We start from the raw sequence: 20,572 nt of genomic DNA on the forward strand, positions 1-20,572 counted from the left end.
AGATCAACAGCCAGTCAGACTCTTGGTATAAGTTAATAAATGGTTTTACCATAATAAGGCTGCAGCTGTAAATGGTAATAATATAATAGACTTTGGTCCAGATGTCCTAAAGGTCTTTTCCAGAAGATCAGTTTTCAAATCCACTGGAGATAACAAGACAAACAAAACAACCAAGTCAAACAGTGTTCTAAATGATCTGTGAAGCATCATTAAATGATTTATTATCCACTGATAAAGCCACTAATTACCACTCATAAACCCTTTGTAAATGGTGCCTCATCAGAAAGTGGTGCCATGTAATTTATGTAATTCAAAGAGATGTGGTTTTTGTGTAAGATTCAGACTGAAGAAGGAAACAAACACTGAAATGCTGCTCAGATTAGCTTCCTCTTCTGTAACAGTGAACTCAACGTTTTTACCTTTTGGTTTAGTGAAGCTGAGATAGTTTAGTTTAAGTTAGAAGCTGAAAAAAGTTTGGCACAGGTAATGCTAATGGTTCACATTGGTTGCTAAAATAATGTGGGTTAAATTAGCCTCAGTGTTGTAGCTGGATCTGACTAAAGGCTTGATGATAAGTTGGGTTCAGGTTGGTTAATCGTGTAGATGCTGTTTGCTTAGGATTAGAAAACAGTTTTGCTTTTACATTCAAACTGTTAACCAAATGTTAAAGTTATTTAATGGTGAAGTTTAATAGACAAAAGAGTTTGGTTCAGGTTAGCTAACAGCTAAGTGAGAAAACTACAGTCACACCTTTGGTTTCATTTACCCAGTTTGGCAGGTAGAAGAGTGTAACTGAAGCTATAATCAGGAATTATTTTTGATAATCAATCAATGGTTTCAATCATTTTTCAGGTAAAAATAGTGTAGAAATGCCAAACGTTGTTCCAAGCTGTCAAATGAGAGGATTTTCAGCTTTTTTCTGTCACATATCATCATGGACTAAGTCTTTGGGTTTGACATTGTTGAAGTTGCTACAGGCATTTTCCACATTTTGCATGATTAAAAACCTACAAATTAATCAATGAAAACAGATTTTCTTCAGGTTAGTTGACTCTTCATTGAGAAGTTAGCCCAGTTGGTTCTGGTTAGCTAATGGTTCATCAGCTTAAACAGTTTAGATGCTGATGTAGTTGGTAGTTAACGGTTCAACAGTGTTTTAGCTGAAGTTTCTCTGCAGCAGCTGTTAAAGTTACAGTTGTTTCATACACAAGATTCTTCTGCAGCAACTCCATACACCTGTAATAGTTTTAAAATGACCAATCATGCCATGTTAGCACCAACACTGCAGTTATGTAGTCATGTACGCTCAGTTAAAGTGTCACGTTACTTTCCCTGACTTTCCATGATTCCTCCTCTCCATCTTTTCTCAATGACTTCTCATTGTTTTTTTATATCAAGGTCAAGGAAAATTGGTTATGATTGAAAAAAGGATTCAGTGTTACTCGTGTCTGTGTTCATGTCAGGAGAGCACATCTCTTTATTTGTTTTCCTGTTTCCACATTTGTATTGTTAACGTTGTGTTTTCTTCATGAGAGCTGGTTGAGGATGTGAGGAGGCTTTGGTGATTGTTGGAGATGATTCACGACAGTTAATGTTCTCACAGTGAACCAGCCACTGATCTGTAGGTTTGACGGACAAAATGTTTGTTGGTTTTTTGTAAATTATGTGATTAAACCTTGGATTTTTTTGACACTGAAGGTGTGTTCATCTGTGGTTGTTGACCTTTTACATCTGCAAGAGAATGGATGAAAGTTTGAAGGGATTAGATATCCCATCAGGCCTGGGAACGCTTTGGAGATGGATGGACAGACGGATAAGAGATACAAAGAGGTTTTAATGGGAATAATGACCCTCAGACTGGGGCTGGGACTCTGGAAGATAAGACCTGGCCTACGTCAGACTCACCTGCACTTTAAACCCTAATAAAGTGAGAGTGGACTGAGGCTGAGCAGAGTTCCTCCTCTGACACTCCTCTACACTGTTAATCAATCATTCAAGCTGATCCTCAGATGATAAGACGACTCGCTAATGACTCCACAATTCATGGTTAAAAAATTTAAAGTCACCATAGGAACTGGACAAATAACAAAATAAACACAAACTGAAATAAATCAAAAACCATTTTTTCTTTGTTGTTTAAACTGAGTAACTGGAATATATCTTCCTAAGAGTTAGTGAATATTTTGTCAAACATAAGAAGATCTTTTTTGTTGATAAAAACTGTTTACCAGTGATCAGTCTACTTATTGATTAGGTTTGATTGGTGGCCATTTGGACAAAAAGGAGTCATGTGACACACTGCTGAAAAGTGGGTCAGAAATAGAACTAACATCACTGTTAGACTCAGCTAAAAGCACCAGATCTTCTTGAACCCACAGTTATTTTATCCATTTGCTCAGAGCTAAACCAGATTAGTCTGGACCAGCCAGCCTGGTTATGAATAAAGGAATCATTCATCAAGCACTCCACACTTTAAATGAATGACATTTTAAATTAAAGGAATCATTAGTGCTTTATACACAGAGGTGTTTGGGTGGAGTGTTTTATTGTCTTAAATGAACCTAAAGGAAACTGCAGCTGTCTGTGCTTTTATTTTGACATCAGTGAGCGGAAGTGACGGGCTGGTTGTGGCGGGCTTGACGCTGCGGGTCTGTGTCTGTCGGTTGTTGTTCAGATCAAGATGGCTGCTGTTGTCGGGGATGGAGAGTGAGCGCAGGCTGTCATCCCAGCACAGGCCGAGGAAACACTGACCGACCCGCCCAAACACCGCCACCCGCACCCGGCTGGACCCGAACCCGGACCACCGAAACAGAACCGGATTCTCTTCTGAAGGTAAAAACGTGCTTTTTCTTCTCGCGGTGACCGTCAGCATCCTTCACCGTGAGCGAGAAAAAATCTGAGTGACGGTTCAGGTTCTGATTATCTGTTCATTTCCGGCCGGTGAAAGAGTGAATGTGGTTCTGGTCCCGGTCTGAGCCGGACTCAGTGAACCGGTGGATCCGGTTCGACAACATGAAGGTTATTCAGGTTACTGCGGCGTTATAACACATACACACACACACACACACACACACACACACACACAGATATAATAATATGATCATTAACAGTCAGGGCGTCGCCTCTGATGAAGCTGTTTAATAATAATGAACCTGATGAGCAGATTGAACATCTGCTGTTATTATTATTATTATTATTATTATTATTATTATTATTATCATTGTCATTGTTATTGTTGTTGTTATTATTAGTATAATTCCTGTGGGTAAAGCTGTGGTTATTCATACTCTCTCCAGTTTATGATTGTTTCTCATATTCATTCATCTGATGATTATTCTATTGACTAACTGATTCATTATTTAACTAATAATCAATGTCTAATATAATAATAATAATTCAAACTTTCACTTCTGAGAAGCTGTTTGTTATTAAGGCTCAATTAACGATCAGTGATCAAAGTAGTTGATTGATCTTTTGTTAACTAATTGATGAATTGATGAGTTTTCTTGGTGAGATCCACCTGTATCACCGTCATGTTTCTATATTACTGAATATTAATATTAATATCATAATAACTGCAGCTTTGAATTTAAATAAGGTCTCAGTTAATAGAGTCTCAGTCTAAAGACAGAGAGACAGACAGAGTGTAGAGCTGCTGACAGAACGACTGAAGACTAATCAATAACCAGTAATAAAGATCATAATCAGCTGATCTCAGAGCAGGAGTGTCTCTGAGCTGTTTACTCAGCCTTTAACTGACCACAAGTAATCTGATTACTTCCTCCACCACTGTGAGTTAAAACCCCTGTTTATGGTAAAGGTAGAGATCAGAACATTATTTCAGCTCTGACAGTGACACAGTCTGATGATGATGATACAGTTTACTGAGATATTTCAGCTCATCAGGACGTCGCCTCTAATCACAGAGAAAACACCAGCTGGTGTATTTTACTTTGAAAGAAACAGGAAACAGCCGATGGTAAAAGCTCAGTGACTGGAGACTAAATGATTCCACGTGTCGGCCATGTTGTCTCTCCACGAGCTGCAGAGTGGACGTTACTGATGTCTGCAGGGAGACTGATAAGGAGGATGAAGCTGAGCTCTGATTGGTTGGAGGTGTCTACAGAAACATGTGACACCAGCCTGACAGAAGATGTCAGCGCCTCCATCCGCTCTCAGCTGACTGAAGTGATATCAGCCGGCTGACAGAGCTGATCTGAGGTCAGACGAGCACAGGAAGCTGCTGCTGTGAAGATCAGACTTCAGTCAGACGGCTGCTCTTTAAATACCACGGCCCGAACACCTCACAGCCACGTGACTGACAGTCTGAAGCTCCACCTCCACACCCTGAGCACAGGTGGAGTCAGAGGGGGTGGGGTCACAGAGGGGTGGAGTCAGAGGGGGTGGAGTTTGTTCTGCTCTGTAAAATCCTTGTGTTTGTAAGTGGACTCTGGTACTGACGTGTGGAGATGTTCATGGCTGGCTCAGTCTGTGTTTGCTGACGTGTTGTTGCGTCTCTCCGTCAGTAGGGGGCGTCGTGACAGACCGCAGACATGGACACCACCACGTCCATCAAGATGACCACGCTGGCCATCCAGAACCTGTTCAGCTACGTGGAGGAGGAGAACCTGGCTGCTCTCAAAGCTCACCTGGACCGCTTCAAGGAGGTGGACGGACGCAGCGACGTACGGCCTTTAGTCATTCATTCATTCATTCATTCATTCATTCATTCAGTTATCCATGATTGATTTAAAACATCTGCAGTAATAATAATCCTAATTAAGTCCAGACGTCACTGTTCAAAAGTCCATTTGAATTTTAGTCATTTTTAGCCAAGTCGTCCTCTGTTTATTTAAGTTGACGATATTTTGTCAAAGAAACATGAAGATTTGATTCTTTTCATTATTTAAGCTTCATGAGTCAACTTTGATCATTTTATTCATTTAATCAGTTTAACCCGTTTTATTAATTTACTGTGTTTTTCTGCTGTTTCTGTTCTTCTGTCAGTTTTATTCATTACACAAATGTTTCTGCAGCATGTTTCTTCTTTAGTTATATTCTGCAAAGCATTCTGGGATTTTTATTTATTTTCTAATTTGAAATTTCAGTTTGAAACATTCTGTTATTCTGTTTTTAATTCTTTGGTTCAGTTTTCATGTGGAAGTTTTATTTACTGTGTTTGTTGTTTGTTTACCTGTGTGTTTGTTTGTTGTTTGTTTACCTGTGTGTTGTTGTTGTTTACAGAACGGTCAGACTCCTCTGATGCTGGCCGCGGAGCAGGGCAGTCTGGAGATCGTCCAGGAGCTCATCAGGAGAGGAGCCAACGTCAACCTGGACGACGTGGTGAGCAAATCAAACGCACCCTGAGTCTGATCAGTACCACTGTGGTTTCCTCCCCCTCCCCCCTCCTCTCTGAACCTCTGAGCCTTGTTGCTAGGAGACAGAGTTCGTCAGGGGGCCTCTCAGTCATGGCGATGCTCCTGTTGCCATGGTAACGCTGTGGTCTCTCCGTGTTGTCAGGACTGCTGGTCGGCTCTGATCTGTGCAGCTAAAGAAGGACACGTGGACGTGGTGAAGGAGCTGCTGGAGAACAGCGCCTACATCGAACACAGAGACATGGTGGGAGCAACACACACACACTGACACACACAGCTCGACCACACACACACACACACACACACACACACACACACACACTGGTCTCAGTCTCTGGTCTCAGACTCTGGTCTCTGTCTCAGGGAGGATGGACGGCTCTGATGTGGGCAGCTTACAAAGGTCGAGTGGAGGTGACCACTCTGCTGCTGGAGCACGGAGCCAACCCCAACACTACAGGACAGGTAACACACACACACGCACACACCTGTATGAATATGTACACACAGTCGTACTGTGACCTGAACACCTCCCCTGTGTGTGTGTGTGTGTGTGTGTGTGTGTGTGTGTGTGTGTGTGTGTGTCTAACAGCAGTACAGTGTGTATCCGATCATCTGGGCCGCAGGTCGAGGACACGCCGACATCGTCAAACTGCTGCTGCAGAACGGAGCCAAAGTCAACTGTTCTGACAAGGTGAGACAAGATGGAGGACGAGAGACGGATAAAGAAAACCGAGGGTTTAATGTCTACACTCACACTGTGTGTGTGTGTGTGTGTGTGTGTGTGTGTGTGTGTGTGAGACAGTATGGGACCACTCCTCTGATCTGGGCGTCCAGAAAAGGACACTTTGACTGTGTGATGCACCTGCTGGAGAACGGAGCCGATGTGGACCAGGAGGGGGCGGTACGTTCCCTGAACCCTGCAGGCCGTTAGCTGCCAGTCACAGCAGCTTCCTGTCGTAAACGGAGTGTGTGTGTGTGTGTGTGTGTGTGTGTGGTCAGAACTCGATGACAGCTCTGATCGTGGCGGTGAAGGGCGGATACACCGATGTGGTGAAGGAGCTGCTGAAGAGGAACCCCAACGTCAACATGACCGACAAAGACGGGAACACGGCGCTGATGATCGCCGCCAAGGAGGGCTACACCGAGATCGTCCAGGACCTGCTGGACGCCGGGACCTACGTCAACATCCCGGACCGGGTGAGGCGCTCTGATTGGTTCATGTATCTGATGCTGCACAGGTGTGCTCTCACCTGAGGCGGCTGCTGTAAAGTCCACACGTTGTGTGTTTCAGAGCGGAGACACGGTGCTGATCGGAGCGGTGAGGGGGGGCACGTGGAGATCGTCAGAGCTCTGCTGCATAAATACGCCGACATCGACATCAGAGGACAGGTGAGACGACAGGAAGAGGAAGTGATGTCACTTCAACACAGTGAGTCATGACACTGTAACAGAGCTCAGATCAGACCTCAGTCCTCTGATCCTGGATCCTGGATCTGTTGAGGAGTCCAGAATAAATCCTCAGTTCACATCTTCTCAGCAGACGATCAGATTTATCCAAACACTGAAGGTCCTGATCAGTTTAATTATTGATGATGACCTGAGGCTGATCTGAGATCATCTACAGAGAAGACGTCTCACTCTGCTGGAGCCACAGAAACTCTGATGGTACAGAGATCGATCGGTTCAGGATGAAACCAGCATCATGATCAGCTGTGTGTGTGTGACTGTGTGTGTGTGTTTCCAGGAGAATAAAACTGCTCTGTACTGGGCTGTGGAGAAAGGAAACGCCACCATGGTCAGAGACATCCTGCAGTGTAACCCCGACACTGAGACCTGCACCAAGGTGAGACCTGCACACACCTGGACCTGGACCTGGACCTGAACACGTAGCTGCAGTCCTCAGTGTGTGTGTGTTGTTGTGTTGTGTCAGGATGGAGAGACTCCTCTGATCAAAGCCACTAAGATGAGGAACATCGAGATCGTGGAGCTGCTGCTTGATAAAGGAGCCAAAGTGTCGGCTGTCGACAAGGTGAGAGAAACAAACGCACCTCACCGACTCAACTGTTAACATCTGTTCACATGACGAGCTGCTCCCCTCTCATCCCATCTCTCCAGAAAGGAGACACTCCCCTCCACATCGCCATCCGTGGGCGGAGCCGCCGCCTGGCCGAGCTCCTCCTCAGAAACCCTAAAGATGGCCGCCTGCTGTATCGGCCCAACAAGGCCGGAGAGACGCCGTACAACATCGACTGCAGCCACCAGAAGAGCATCCTCACACAGATCTTCGGAGCTCGTACGTTCACTCTGTGTCTCTGTGAGTCAGAGTGAATCCTCTCAGGTTATCAGCTGACGTCACTCACCTGTCTGCCCCTCCCCCCGCAGGTCACCTGTCCCCCACAGAGTCAGACGGAGACATGCTGGGTTACGACCTGTACAGCTCCGCGCTGGCCGACATCCTGAGCGAGCCGACCATGCAGCCTCCCATCTGTGTGGGTCTGTACGCTCAGTGGGGCAGCGGCAAGTCCTTCCTGCTGAAAAAGCTGGAGGGTGAGCGAGCACACGAGCACACTCATAATACACAGGACACACACATCACACACTAACCCTCCTCCTCCTCCTCCTCCTCAGATGAGATGAAGACGTTTGCCGGGCAGCAGATCGAGCCGTTGTTCCAGTTTTCCTGGCTCGTGGTCTTCCTGTCTCTGCTGCTCTGCGGTTCCGTCGCCATCGTCCTCGGCTTCACCGTCGACCCCAAACTGGCCATGGCTGTCTCCCTGAGTCTGCTCGCTCTGCTCTATCTCTTCTTTGGTAAGACGCCGCTCCCTGTACCTGCTCAGGCTGAGAGGACAGGAGCTGGTCTCTGTCCCTGTGCTGATAAATGAACTGTGTTGTCCTGCAGTGGTGGTGTATTTCGGCGGGCGTCGGGAGGGTGAGAGCTGGAACTGGGCGTGGCTGCTCAGCACCCGTCTGGCTCGTCACATCGGGTATCTGGAGCTGCTGCTGAAGCTGATGTTCGTCAACCCGCCGGAGCTGCCGGAGCAGAGCACCAGAGCTCTGCCCGTCAGGTCAGTCACACCACATCAGCTTCCTCCTCCTTTTCTTCTATTGATAAAAAGCGTCTGACCCGTGTGGACCTGTCTGCTGCTGCTGTCTGCAGGTTCCTGTTCACAGACTACAACCGTTTGTCCAGTGTCGGAGGAGAGACGTCGATGGCCGAGATGATCGCCACGCTGTCCGACGCCTGTGAGAGAGAGTTTGGCTTCCTCGCCACGCGTCTGTTCAGAGTGTTTAAGACCGAGGAGACACAAGGTACACACACACACACACACACACACACACACACACACACACACACACTTTATTCTCCTGTAAAACAGCCTCAGCTTTAACTCCACCACTTGTGGTCTCAGGTAAGAGGAAGTGGAAGAAGACGTGCTGCGTGCCGTCCTTCATCATCTTCGTCCTGGTGCTGGCCTGTCTGGTGACGGGCATGGCGCTGCTGGCCGTCTTTAAGGTGGACGGGGAGAACCGGACGGTGAACGCCGTGCTGATCGCCATCAGCAGCGTGGTGGGTCTGGCTCTGCTGCTCAACTGCAGGACGTGGTGGCAGGTGACCGACTCGGTGCTGAACTCTCAGAGGAAGAGGCTGCACAGCGCTGCCAACAGGATGCACAAGCTGAAGAGCGAGGGCTTCATGAAGGTGAGAGGGAGGTTTAAAGGAGCATTCTGCTGTTGAATGTCATTTACCTCAGTGAACACGGTGTGCTGACCCTGGTCCTGCAGGTCCTGAAGAACGAGGTGGAGCTGATGGCGAGGATGGCAAAGACCATCGACGGCTTCACGCAGCATCAGACGAGGCTGGCGGTCGTCATCGACGGACTGGACTCCTGTGAACAGGACAAAGTCCTGCAGATGCTCGACACGGTGACGACGCCGCACAGACATCGGTCAGACGATCGGTCACTGTGGCGCCGCGGCCGCTGATCGTTTCCCTCTCTGTGTTTCAGGTCAGGGTTTTATTCTCCAAAGGTCCCTTCATCTCCATCTTTGCCAGCGACCCGCACATCATCATCAAAGCCATCAACCAGAACCTGAACAGCGTCCTCCGAGACTCCAACATCAATGGACACGACTACATGAGGAACATCGTCCACCTGCCCGTCTTCCTCAACAGCAGAGGACTGTCCAGCGCCAGGAAGATGTGCACCGCCGCCCCGGCTAACGGGGACGCCGCCAACGCCGATGGTAAGACGGAGAATTTAACAGCAGCGTTACTTATAATCTACAGATTAACTCTTTATGACTTCAACTGTTTTCCTCTCCATCACCCCCCCCCCCCGCAGGTTGGCATGAGGAGTTGGACAGGAAACTGTCTCAGCACAGTTTGGGTGAATTAACTAAGTTTGGCAGCAAGACAACGCTGACCCGCAGGGTGAGACTACAAACTAAAAACATCTTTTTTTAATCAATCGATCAGTTTATTGACGACTGTGTGACTGACCTGTGATCATGTGACCTGTGCTCAGGACACGTACCGGCGGCGTCAGGTGCAGCGCTCGGTGACTCGTCAGATGTCGTTCGACCTGACGAAGCTGATGGTGACGGAGGACTGGTTCAGCGACATCAGCCCACAGACGATGAGGAGGCTGCTCAACATCGTCTCCGTCACAGGTCGGTGACCTTTGACCTCACCTTCACTGAGGTCGTTTATTTATCTCAGTCAGAGACGTGTTCGTTCTGTGTATGCAGGTCGTCTGCTGAGAGCCAATCAGATCAGTTTTAACTGGGATCGCCTGGCGTCGTGGATCAACCTGACGGAGCAGTGGCCCTACAGGACGTCCTGGCTCATCCTGTACCTGGAGGAGACTGATGGCGTCCCCGACCAGGCCACGCTCAAGACCATCTATGAAAGGTCAGAGGTCATATTATAACCAGTGTGGTAATCAGAGCAGGGAGACGATCGTATGTTACAGGGACGTCAGATCCTCATCCGCCTGTTTTCTGTGTCAGAGTGTCGAAGAACATCCCCACCACCAAAGACGTGGAGCCTCTGCTGGAGATCGACGGAGACGTTCGCAGCTTTGAGGTCTTCCTGTCGTCACGGACGCCGGTCCTGACGGCCCGGGACATCCGCACCTTCCTGCCTTGCACCGTCAACCTGGACCCCAAACTCCGAGAGATCATAGCAGGTAACACGCAGTAATACTGCAAGTAGTACTATGAGTAGTACTACAAGTAATACTACACTTCCTGCCCCGTCCTCTCAGTGAACTGATGCAGATGTTTTCTCTCCGTCTGATCCAGATGTTCGTGCGGCCCGGGAGCAGATGAACGTGGGCGGGGTCACATACCCGCCCCTCCCGCTGCAGGAGGCTCAGCCCCGCCCCTCCTCCATCTACAGCCAGGTGTCGTCGGCGTGCTCTCCCTCCGCCTCCTTCAGCGGGCCCTTCGCTCAGCCACCAGGGGGCGTCGTCTCCCCGCAGCCCCACAGCAGCTACTACAGCGGCATGGCCGGGCCGCAGCACCCCTTCTACAACAGGGTGAGTACAGGCCCCGCCCACTCATGCCACCTGATGATGTCATTCATACAGACAGGTAAACCCTCTGATGTGCTGAGCAACAGGTAACGCTGTGATGTCACCACCACCTGCTCACCTGGTTCAGGTTTATGATTTCTCTGTCACACGAGTCGTCTCCTGTTTTAAGTTTCCTCCGTCCTGTTGTTTGATGTTCGATCATCTCCATCAACATTATTTTGATTTTCTCCCTCCTCCTCCCCCTCCTCCCCCTTCAGCCATATTTCCCCCATCACCTTTACCAGCTGCCACGCCCCCTCGTGGCCACCTCCTACTCATCACACTTCCATCCTCGCCCGCTGCCTAAAACCTCCTGCAGCAGGGACGCCGCCGCCGCTGCACCTGTGAGTACGACACACACCTGAGACTGATGTGATGAATGAACAGTTAATGACGACTCGTGGCAGCAGGGGGCGCCGTTTCAACTTTGAGTTTCTCCCAGATTTACCTTCGCAGCTTTCACCCTCTGGTCTCCTGACTCCTCCTCCGCTCGTCTTCTTCTTCTGTGGTGTCCTCTGGCTGCAGAGCTCAGGAAACATTTAGACGCTCTGAACCTGAAAACAGCTGCTGATCATTGTCATTGATCGTCAGAGGTGGAAGAAGAAAAGTACAACAAGTATTCAGTCTTTGAACTCAGCATGGGACGGTATGAAACACCTGTTTAGCGCCCCCTGGTGGTGAGTCAGAATCAATCAGTGCAGGACCGTGAGAGTTTTTAAAGTCACTCATTAGGATGTTGATCCTGATGTTGACCCAACGCTCGTTTGAAATATAAAGAAGTATAAAACAGAAATACTCAAGTAAAGTTCCTCAGAACTGTATTGAAGTACAATACTTGAGTAAATGTACTTAGTTACTCTCCACCTCTGATGATCACTCTGCTCACTCATTGGTCGTCTGTGTTTTCCTGATGTTTTCTCACCTGTGTTTCATTCACCTGTCTGTCTCTCCATCTCTCTCTCTCTCTCTCTCTCTCTCTCTCTCTCTCTCTCTGTCTCTCTCTCTGTCTCTCCATCTCTCTCTCTTTCTCTGTCTCTCTGTCTGTCTCTCCATCTCTCTCTCTCTCTCTCTCTCTCTCTCTCTCTCTCTGTCTCTCTCTCTGTCTCTCTTTCTCTGTCTCTCTGTCTGTCTCTCCATCTCTCTCTCTCTCTCTCTGTCTCTCTCTCTGTCTCTCCATCTCTGTCTCTGTCTCTCTCTCTGTCTCTGTCTCTCCATCTCTCTGTCTCTCTCTCTCTCTGTCTCTGTCTCTCTCTCTGTCTCTGTCTCTGTCTCTCTCTCTGTCTCTGTCTCTCTCTGTCTCTCTCTCTCTGTCTCTCTCTCTCTGTCTCTCTCTCTCTCTCTCTCTCTCTCTCTCTGTCTCTCTCTCTTTCTCTGTCTCTCTCTCTCTCTCTCTCTGTCTCTGTCTCTCTCTCTGTCTCTCTCTCTGTCTCTGTCTCTCTCTCTGTCTCTGTCTCTCTGTCTCTCTCTCTGTCTGTCTACAGTCTAAAGCTTCATCTTTGAAAAGGAAGCAGGTATTGAACTCTGACCTCTCCCTCCTTCCCTCCCCCTCTCAGCTAATAATAGTGCTCTGCCTACAGTTCCCAGCATGCACCTTGCCTGGACTAGCCTGTAGCTTCAATAGAGTAGCTGTCTGCTCTGCTCACAGTTTTAAAACTGTTAGGTTTGACCTTTGACCCCGTCACTTCCCCCCCCTCCACACTGTAAAAAATGTTAACTTTAGCATTTTAGATCCAGATTGATGCGTCTTTTTATTGCTGCCTCTCAGGGTGAAACTAACAGTTATTGATTATCTGTCGATTGTTTTCTTGATCAGCCGATTGGTTGGATCAAACCCGTGTGTGTGTGTTTGTGTTCAGGGTTCGGCCTCGGTCGTGTCGGGTGCTCCGGCCATCCTCCTCAGCTCCATGACGACGGAGGCCGTGTGTGAGCGCGTGCGTCAGATCGAAGGCATCGACCAGAGCATGATGGGACAGTACACCGCCACCATCAGGAAGGTTGGTGCCACAGCAGATCAGGTCTGAAACTGCAGCAGGTTGAACAGAGGTTTTAGATTTTCTCCGTCTTGTTTTCAGGCGAACGTTAACGGCAGAGTTCTGTCTCAGTGCAACATCGACGAGCTGAAGAAGGAGATGAACATGAACTTTGGAGACTGGCAGCTCTTCAGAGCCACGGTGAGTCCATGGCCTGAAAACAACCGAGCTCTTTGTATTTGACTTGTAACAGGTCGTAGACGTCACCTGTCTCCTCCGTCTCCTGCTGCAGGTCCTGGACATGCGTCACATCGAGAGCCAGGTGCTGCACGAGGAGGCGGCCAGCGAGCAAGGCAGCGTGGTCGGCGGTCACAACGAAGCCGGAAGACGAGCCGTGGCTCCGCCTCACGCCGGCGCCGCCAACCCGGACGCTTCACCGATGTACAGCTTCAACCTGAGCTTCGAGGAGCTGAGCACGGTGGGACTGGACGAAACGGCCCGACACGGAAACATGCAGTGGATGGTAAACGCAGGAGGACAACCTTTGACCTTTACATCGGCTGTATTTGACAGGTAAAGAAATGACGCTCTGACTCTTCCTCTGTCCTCAGGGCGCAGCTCATCGCACCGCCAGCATGACCAGCCTCAACTCCCAGGAGTCGTCCAACGACATCTCCAGGCTGACAGACAAGCAGCAGGCCGAGTACCGCAACGCCTACCAGGAGTACATCGCCCAGATGGCCCAGCTGGAGATGGGCGGCGGCAGCGGGGAGAAGCCCGTCCAACCGCAGCCCGGGCAGTTCATGACATCATCGTCATCTGAGGACAAGAGCAAAGAGGGCGCCGAGCAGGACGGACGCAAATCCTTCACCAAGAGGAGCGGTGCCAAGCCGGCAGCAGACAACGCCGAGTTCGCCTCCAACGGAGACGCCCTGGACCCCATCACGGAGGAGGATGAGAAGGGTGACCACGGATCCTCCAAGTCCCTGCTGACCCGCAAGACCTCGGGCGAAAGAGGCGGGCTGTTCCAAGGCGCCGCTGACCTGAAGCTGAAGGCTGGCGGAGGGCTGCGCTACCAGAAGCTGACGAGCGACGACGAAGAGTCGGAGGAGTCAGATAACGCCCCCCTGCTGAAAGACGGAAAGAAGGCGGGAGACCCCAAACTGCCCGGTGGCTCTCTGGCACTGAAGGGGAAGGACTACCTGTCGGACGCCATGCTGGACAAGAAGGACTCGTCTGACTCTGGTGTGCGGTCCAACGAGAGCTCGCCCAACCACTCTCTGCAGGACGAGGAGGCGGACCTGTCACAGCTGGAGAGGGCCAACCTGATCGAGCTGGACGAGGAGAGTCTGGCCAGGAAGCGCGGCCTTCCCAGCAGCCTCAGCGGCCTCCAGGACCCAGCTGTCGCCCGCATGTCCATCTGCTCGGAGGACCAGTGCAGCCTGCTGGCCAGCAGCCCAGAGGAGAGCTGGCCCTCATCCAAAACCTACAACCTGAACCGCACGCCCAGCAACGTCACGCTCAACAACAACACCAACGCCCAGCAGGGCAACCGCCCCCGCCAGCCCACCGAGGGCTCCACCTCCTCCTCCAACCCCACCTCCTCCTCCTCCTCCACTGGCGACGTCATCATCTCCCCGAGCTCCGGGACCACCGGCACCTCTGGGACCACCGCCGCCACTAGGCCCGGTCCGAACAACGAGAACGTCCGCGTGGTCCACCTGAAGAGAGGCCTGAAGCCCGGAGACCCGCCGGAGATCTGCACCGTGTCCTCGGACACCGTCACCTTCGGCGAGGAGCGCGAGAGCATCCTGTGACCTCGCTGAGACGAAGAGAGCACTGAGGGTCCGCCAGGAGCCGCCTTCTCCCTCTGAACCAATCAGACACTTTGAATCAGATGTGAAACGACAGCCTCTGATTGGCTGAAATTTAAATAATTGGACTTTAAAACAGTAAAACCTCTGTTTGTCTGATGGGAGAAGGAGGAGCAGCTGCTGGAGGACCAGTAGTTTCAGTCTGTGTTGCATGCTCAGTAGAAAAACGTGAAGCTCAGTAGAGACGTAGAAACTTTAACTAGAAGCTGCTGCATGATGTTGTTGATGTTGTTGTTGTTGTTGTTGTTGTTGTTGTGGTGGTGACGTGATTTTTGCCTCCAGGAAACAACAGTTATTTGTTCCTGCAGATGTTTAACAGCTGGACCTGGAGCAAGTTTAACATTTTAATATTCACAGCTGAACGATTTGACAAACTCTAACTCTCTGAACTGATGTGATGATGAAACCTCAGAGTCTGTGGTTGTGTTTCCAGCTCCTGACTCTCAGAGCCTTGTCTCTGTGTGACAGACACACTCACCAATCAGAAGTCAGAGCCACTGTGGAAACGCCCACTAACAAAAACAAAATGGCTGCCACCTCAGAGGAGAAGCTGCTGCAGGCGTCTGTAGGTCTGTAAGTATGGAAGTTAAAGAATGACAAAACTGTCAGACGATAAATACACAGGATAAAATTACGACTTCAAGATTGAAATCATGAATTAATAATTTGAAAAAGCAGCTCGTTAAAATCCTGAGATGGTGCTTCTCATGCTCAGATTATATTCTCTGACTTAGCATTAGCTACAGTTAGCATCACAAAACTTACATTTGAATTTGGGCTAGCGTACTCTGCCCAAATGTGAAACTAATTATGTGGGCAAGTTTTTAAGTTCAGAACATTTAAAGTGCAAAATCCTGAAAAAAAACACCTGGAAGGAAGCTGGTGGTGAGGTCGACGCGTCGCTGCGTTCAGGGACAGAAGCTGCTACAGACGGACAGACCACAGACGTCATAAAGTCTAAATGAAATATCAGAGTTTGTTTTTCTTCCAGCTCAGTTACAGGAGGTTAAACTAATGCTCCGTCATGTTTTACATGTTGACCTCAGCCTGCAGGTCTGTCAGGGTCCACAGCAGAACTGAAGCTTCATCTGAAGTCTGACTTTAGTTAAACAGTGACAGGAGATTTGATTTTAAAACAGGAAACATAGTTTTCTCCAGGTCTGATGTTAGATTCTTTAAACACAGCAGAAATAATCAATATCCACTGTTTGATGTTCTGAACCCTGACGACCACATGGACCAGGTTCTGTTCTGGTTCCTGAACCGAAATCTGAACCAAAAATAAATCAGCTCTGAGTCTGAGAATCTGTAATAACAGGAGATCAGTGACCTGGACTAGGTCTCTGGACAGAACCGGATCAAGACAGAGGTGACTCAGTGGGTCAGAGGAATCAGTGGAGCTTAAGTGAACCTGGAGCTGATCAGCGGATTGATCCTGGTCTCAGATCCAAATTTAAAGTGAATGTTTTCATTGATTGTGAAGGATCTGGTTCTGTTCTGAGGAACAGACCTGATCAGTGTGAATCAGTATTAACTCGTCGTTAACTCGTATCAGTGTTGATGTTGGTGAAGAGACCGAGTCGTTTCTAGTTGTTTTTTTATTTAAACTTTATTCACAGTTTTAATCAGAGCTGAGACTGAGGAACAAAACTGTTTCACTTATAAAATATCAAACTGACTTCATCTGACGGAGAGAAACTGCTGGATGCTAACGTTAGCCGTGTAGCTACAAACACAACCTTTAAACCTGAAGTTTAAAATATGAAAATTAATTTTTAGAAACAGAAAAACTGAATAGTTGTGATCAGTCTCAGATCTGAAGCTGCATGTTTCTGTCTCAGTGCTCTCTACCTGTAATACCTGTAACCATGTGACCTGTGACCACGTGACTGATCATGTGACTGTAACCATGTGGCTGTGATCATGTGACCTGTGCTTCACTTAAACAGAATAAACTGGATGTTAAACGTTGTTTCTGATTCATGACTGATTTTTATTTTTCTGCAGCAGTAGGACTCAGAGTACTTGGATACTTTACTGAATAAAGAGTATAACTACTAGAGTACAAAAATACTCATTACAAGTAGAGGTCCTGTATCTTAAAGTACAGAAGTAATCTGAGTGAAGGAGGTGGAGCTGTGGTCTGAGCAGGAGATACTTTACTCAGTAACTCCTACACAGGCTCACAGTTACTGAGTAAATGTACTCAGTTACTTCAGTTACACACCAACAGAGATTACTGTCAGCTCAGTCTGATGATGAAGACTCCACAGTAACTTCCTGTCAGGAGCAGAGTGGTGGAAAGTAACTAAGTACTTTTACTCAAGTTGAAATACTCAGTTTTTACTGCATTTATTTTAAACCTCTCGTTCATAAATTATAACAAATAATGATGTTTTCAAAAAGAGAAAACTTTATTGATCCCAGAGGAATCTACAAACTGTGGAGCAGCAGAAGTAATCGAGTATTTTTATCTTTTTGTTTGACTGAATCTGAATCTTTTCTGTGTAAAACTGATTCAGTTCAAACATTTTTCACTTCATCTGAAAATCAATTATTGATTTCAATAAATAATATTGATCAGATTTGATGTTAACAGGAAACACTGAGGCACCGCTCCTGTCACAATAAAAGTCCTCTAACCTTTCAGAATAAGAGCTCAGTGACCTCAGAGTGCAGCGGTGACTTCCTGTCAGAGAGGAGGAACACCTGAGGTCACGTGATTCACATCAGCAGGAGAAAAGGTAAAAACAGCACGTGCTGTAGAAACAACAACATTTCATGAATCTAAAGATCATGTCGGAAAATGACGAACTTCCACAGTAAAGTTTCATTTATCAGAGTCTTATTTTGACGATCAGACAGGAAGTGACGTCCAACAGAGAGGAAGCTGAAGGAGCTCTGAAGTCCAAAATAAAAGCTCAGGTCCTGTTTACATCAGAGTTTAACTGATCTGATCCAGACTCCATCAGGTCGTCAGTCGATCTTAATTCAGTGAAAAAAACCCCTGCAGATTCTCAGAGGAGTCCTGCAGAGACAGAGTCAGGATCCTGATGAAAACCAGAATCTTCCCATCGTGTCAAATAAAAACAGAAGATGGTTTGAACGGATCCACGTCTGGATCTACTTCCTGTCGACTGAAGAAGAAACGAGAAATAAAACAATAAAACCACAGGTGAGAGTTTGGAGTCTCTGATCTTCACACAAGAGGGCGCCACCACATCCTGACAGACCTCACTGTGACCTCACTGTGACCTCTGCACAGTCTGAAACCTCCCTCACCAGAGTTTGTATTAAACTAATGTTTTGTTTTGTTTGGATATTGGACATGTTTTAAACATCTCTATATATCTCTACCAGACTCCATTGACAAAAACAGGGATTTAACCAGGAGCTGCTGGAATACCACTGCCTCCATCTGTTAGTGTGTCTGTGTTACTGTGTGACTTTCAGTGGTGGAAGAAGTAATCAGATACTTTACTGAAGTAAAAGTACCACACAGTAACACAAACACACTAACAGATGGAGGCAGTGGTATTCCAGCAGCTCCTGGTTAAATCCCTGTTTTTGTCAATGGAGTCTGGTATGAGTGTGTGTGTGTGAGTGTGTGTGAGTGTGTGTGTCTCCTCACCACGTCAGTGCAGCAGTGTCTGGTCCTCCACGACCTCTGGATATTTTCTGGGAGAATCACTGGACTGTAGAGACACAGGGTCAAAGGTCAGAGGTCAAATCCTCCTGTGACGTGTTTCTATTTCACACGTCAAAGTTTCCTCAAGTGAAAGTGAAGAAATAAAATAAATAAACCAACGATCAACAAAAACTGAATGAATAAAAATCTGCTGTCGGATCTGAATCAACTCAACAGGAGCTGAGCTGCTCAGACCAGGTCCAGACCAGGACCAGGATGTGTGAGGGTCTGACCTTGAGGACCACACAAACATCTGGACCCTGGACCAGAATCAGAACCACAGGTTTTTATTTCACACAGGAAACTAAATAAACTTTCATCTGAATATTAAACAGAAATAAATTTAATGTGATATAATAAAGAAATCTGCAGTTAGAAGTTTAACAGAGACGTAAACAGACTGATCAGTCATCGATCCCTGATCAATAAGCACATGAACTCCCTGTGTCTCACCTGGCAGGTGTGGGTCCTGTCAGCGGGGCTCCGGCCGCTCTGTGGCCGCTGTTGGAGCTGCTGTAGCGGGTCACAGCGGAGCGGCTGCCCCCGCTCCTCTCCTCGGTCTCCGGCCGGGCAGGAGGCGTCCAGCTCGGTCTGCAGGTCCAGGATGTAGTCGATGACGTGCTGTAGGATCTCCACCCTGCTGGCGGCCCGTCCGGGCGGCAGACCCGGAACCAGCTGCCGCAGCAGCCGGTAACACAGGCTCATGTCCTGCAGCAGGAGAGCCGGGACCGGATATTCCTCCGGGCTCTTGTTGCTCCGGCTCCGGCTGCTGGAGCCCGGAGCGCCGCTGCTCCTCCTCCTCCTGCCCGCTGACAGCACCGGGCTCCTGGCTCTCATGTCTCCTGTTGGATGGTGAGTTTCACATGAGCCGAACCACCGGACCTGCAGGTACCGGTCCACACAGGGTGTGAGACCTGCGAGTACCTCCGAGAGACCAGAACCGGACAGAAACCATCAGACCACCACGATCCACCTGAGAAACCTGACCCCTAACAACAAACTGAGCAAAACGCGGACTGACGGAGGCTCTTATCCTCTGAGCTGGACGCTCATTGGCTCAAACATCACGTCAGTCATCCTGTGGAGAGAGCTGATTGGCCCCTGGTCAGCCAGTCTGTGAGCTCACCTGTCACCTGCTGCTCCAGGAGCTGAACCAGGATCAGACTCTGATGGTCAGAGCGTTTTATTCTGTCTCTGCAGCTTTAACTTAAAAACATATCGAATAAAATAAATATTGATCGTCACATTAATCGATCAGAAGAGAAACAACAGCTGATCCATGAATTCACGTGTTTCTCCGTCAGTGTCACGTCATGTGTTTGTTATTTAGAGGTCAGAGGTCAGAGGTCGTGCACTGACTCTTCATCAGTGATTTTCACCTGAACGATGAGCAGGATCAGTCTGAGTGTTGGAGGGCGGAGACACAGGATCTAACTAAGCTCTGTGTGTTTTTATTTCACTGTGTCTTTAAGTGCAGCTGCTGTAAACCATTTCAACCTGTTGTAAATGTCTGATCCAGATAAAGACTTCACCGACTTCCTCAAAGGTTTGTGATCGATATTTACGTTTTTACAGCGAATATTCAAAACTTTACAGCGTCAGGACTCAGACTGAGCAGAACTTTAATATTTGAACTCTGCAGCTGTGGATTCTTCTTCTTCTTAGAGCCAGTGTTTGGTTTCTGTCTTTATCTCTGAGAGTCGTGGGTTCAGGTCGATGCTACTCTCATGTCTCTACAGGACACATGAAGCTTCAGGTCCTTCAGACTGTCACCATTCTGCCTCCATGTTTGGACAGTTTGACTACATTTTATAACTAGAAGCACCAGTGTGACTGTTCTCAGGTCTATACACTGATTTATTTACCCTCCATCAACTCTGACCACCACGTCTGATTTTCTGTATGAGTTATTGTTGTGCTGGTTCTCTGCCCGTGGAGAGTAAACCAGGTGAAGATAACTGGAGTTAATGACACTCGTCACTGTAAAAAGAAAAAGGTCATTAAGAACTGTACATCAGCTGTTCTCAGTCTCAGCATCTTTTACACAAAGAAGCTAAAATGAGAGTAGTCTGTTTGTCGTCTGATTACA

General features: G+C 48.1%; 2 protein-coding genes across 3 annotated transcripts; one reads left to right on the plus strand and one right to left on the minus strand.

Moving 5' to 3' along the window:
- The first annotated feature begins 2,635 nt into the window (after positions 1-2,635).
- Positions 2,636-16,767, plus strand: kidins220b (kinase D-interacting substrate 220b). Its single transcript, XM_051071547.1, is given in 31 exon segments — positions 2,636-2,832; positions 4,527-4,685; positions 5,245-5,343; positions 5,521-5,619; positions 5,739-5,837; positions 5,965-6,066; positions 6,178-6,276; positions 6,375-6,572; positions 6,667-6,694; positions 6,697-6,764; positions 7,120-7,218; positions 7,306-7,404; positions 7,491-7,668; positions 7,758-7,922; positions 8,004-8,183; positions 8,275-8,440; positions 8,533-8,684; positions 8,786-9,075; positions 9,159-9,299; positions 9,383-9,620; positions 9,719-9,807; positions 9,902-10,046; positions 10,125-10,287; positions 10,386-10,564; positions 10,680-10,915; positions 11,170-11,295; positions 12,433-12,462; positions 12,808-12,945; positions 13,024-13,122; positions 13,214-13,444; positions 13,533-16,767. Coding segments are annotated over 30 exon segments (5,274 nt in total). The 5' UTR covers positions 2,636-2,832; positions 4,527-4,553; the 3' UTR covers positions 14,739-16,767.
- Positions 16,443-19,523, minus strand: id2b (inhibitor of DNA binding 2b). Of its 2 annotated transcripts, none has more exons than XM_018688733.2 (3): positions 18,937-19,523; positions 18,427-18,490; positions 16,443-17,823 (listed from the first exon to the last, which is right to left on the minus strand). In XM_018688733.2, exons 1-2 carry the CDS (start codon positions 19,318-19,320, stop codon positions 18,431-18,433), a joined length of 444 nt encoding a protein of 147 aa, XP_018544249.1. In that variant the 5' UTR covers positions 19,321-19,523; the 3' UTR covers positions 16,443-17,823; positions 18,427-18,430. The 2 variants fall into 2 exon arrangements, with proteins under 2 accessions (XP_018544249.1, XP_018544248.1); XM_018688732.2 differs by having other exon boundaries at positions 16,443-17,932; positions 18,937-19,522.
- Between the last annotated feature and the right edge of the window lie 1,049 nt (positions 19,524-20,572).

This window comes from Lates calcarifer, linkage group LG7_1, assembly GCF_001640805.2.
Source record: "Lates calcarifer isolate ASB-BC8 linkage group LG7_1, TLL_Latcal_v3, whole genome shotgun sequence".
Taxonomy (NCBI): Eukaryota; Metazoa; Chordata; class Actinopteri; family Centropomidae; genus Lates; species Lates calcarifer.

Coding starts and splice junctions, on each gene's coding strand:
- id2b (XM_018688733.2), bottom strand. CDS start 19,320: ATGAGAGCCAGGAGCCCGGTGCTGTCAGCGGGCAGGAGGAGGAGGAGC. Junction 18,491..18,936: donor ACAGGACCCACACCTGCCAG/GTGAGACACAGG, acceptor GTGTCTCTACAG/TCCAGTGATTCTCCCAGAAA.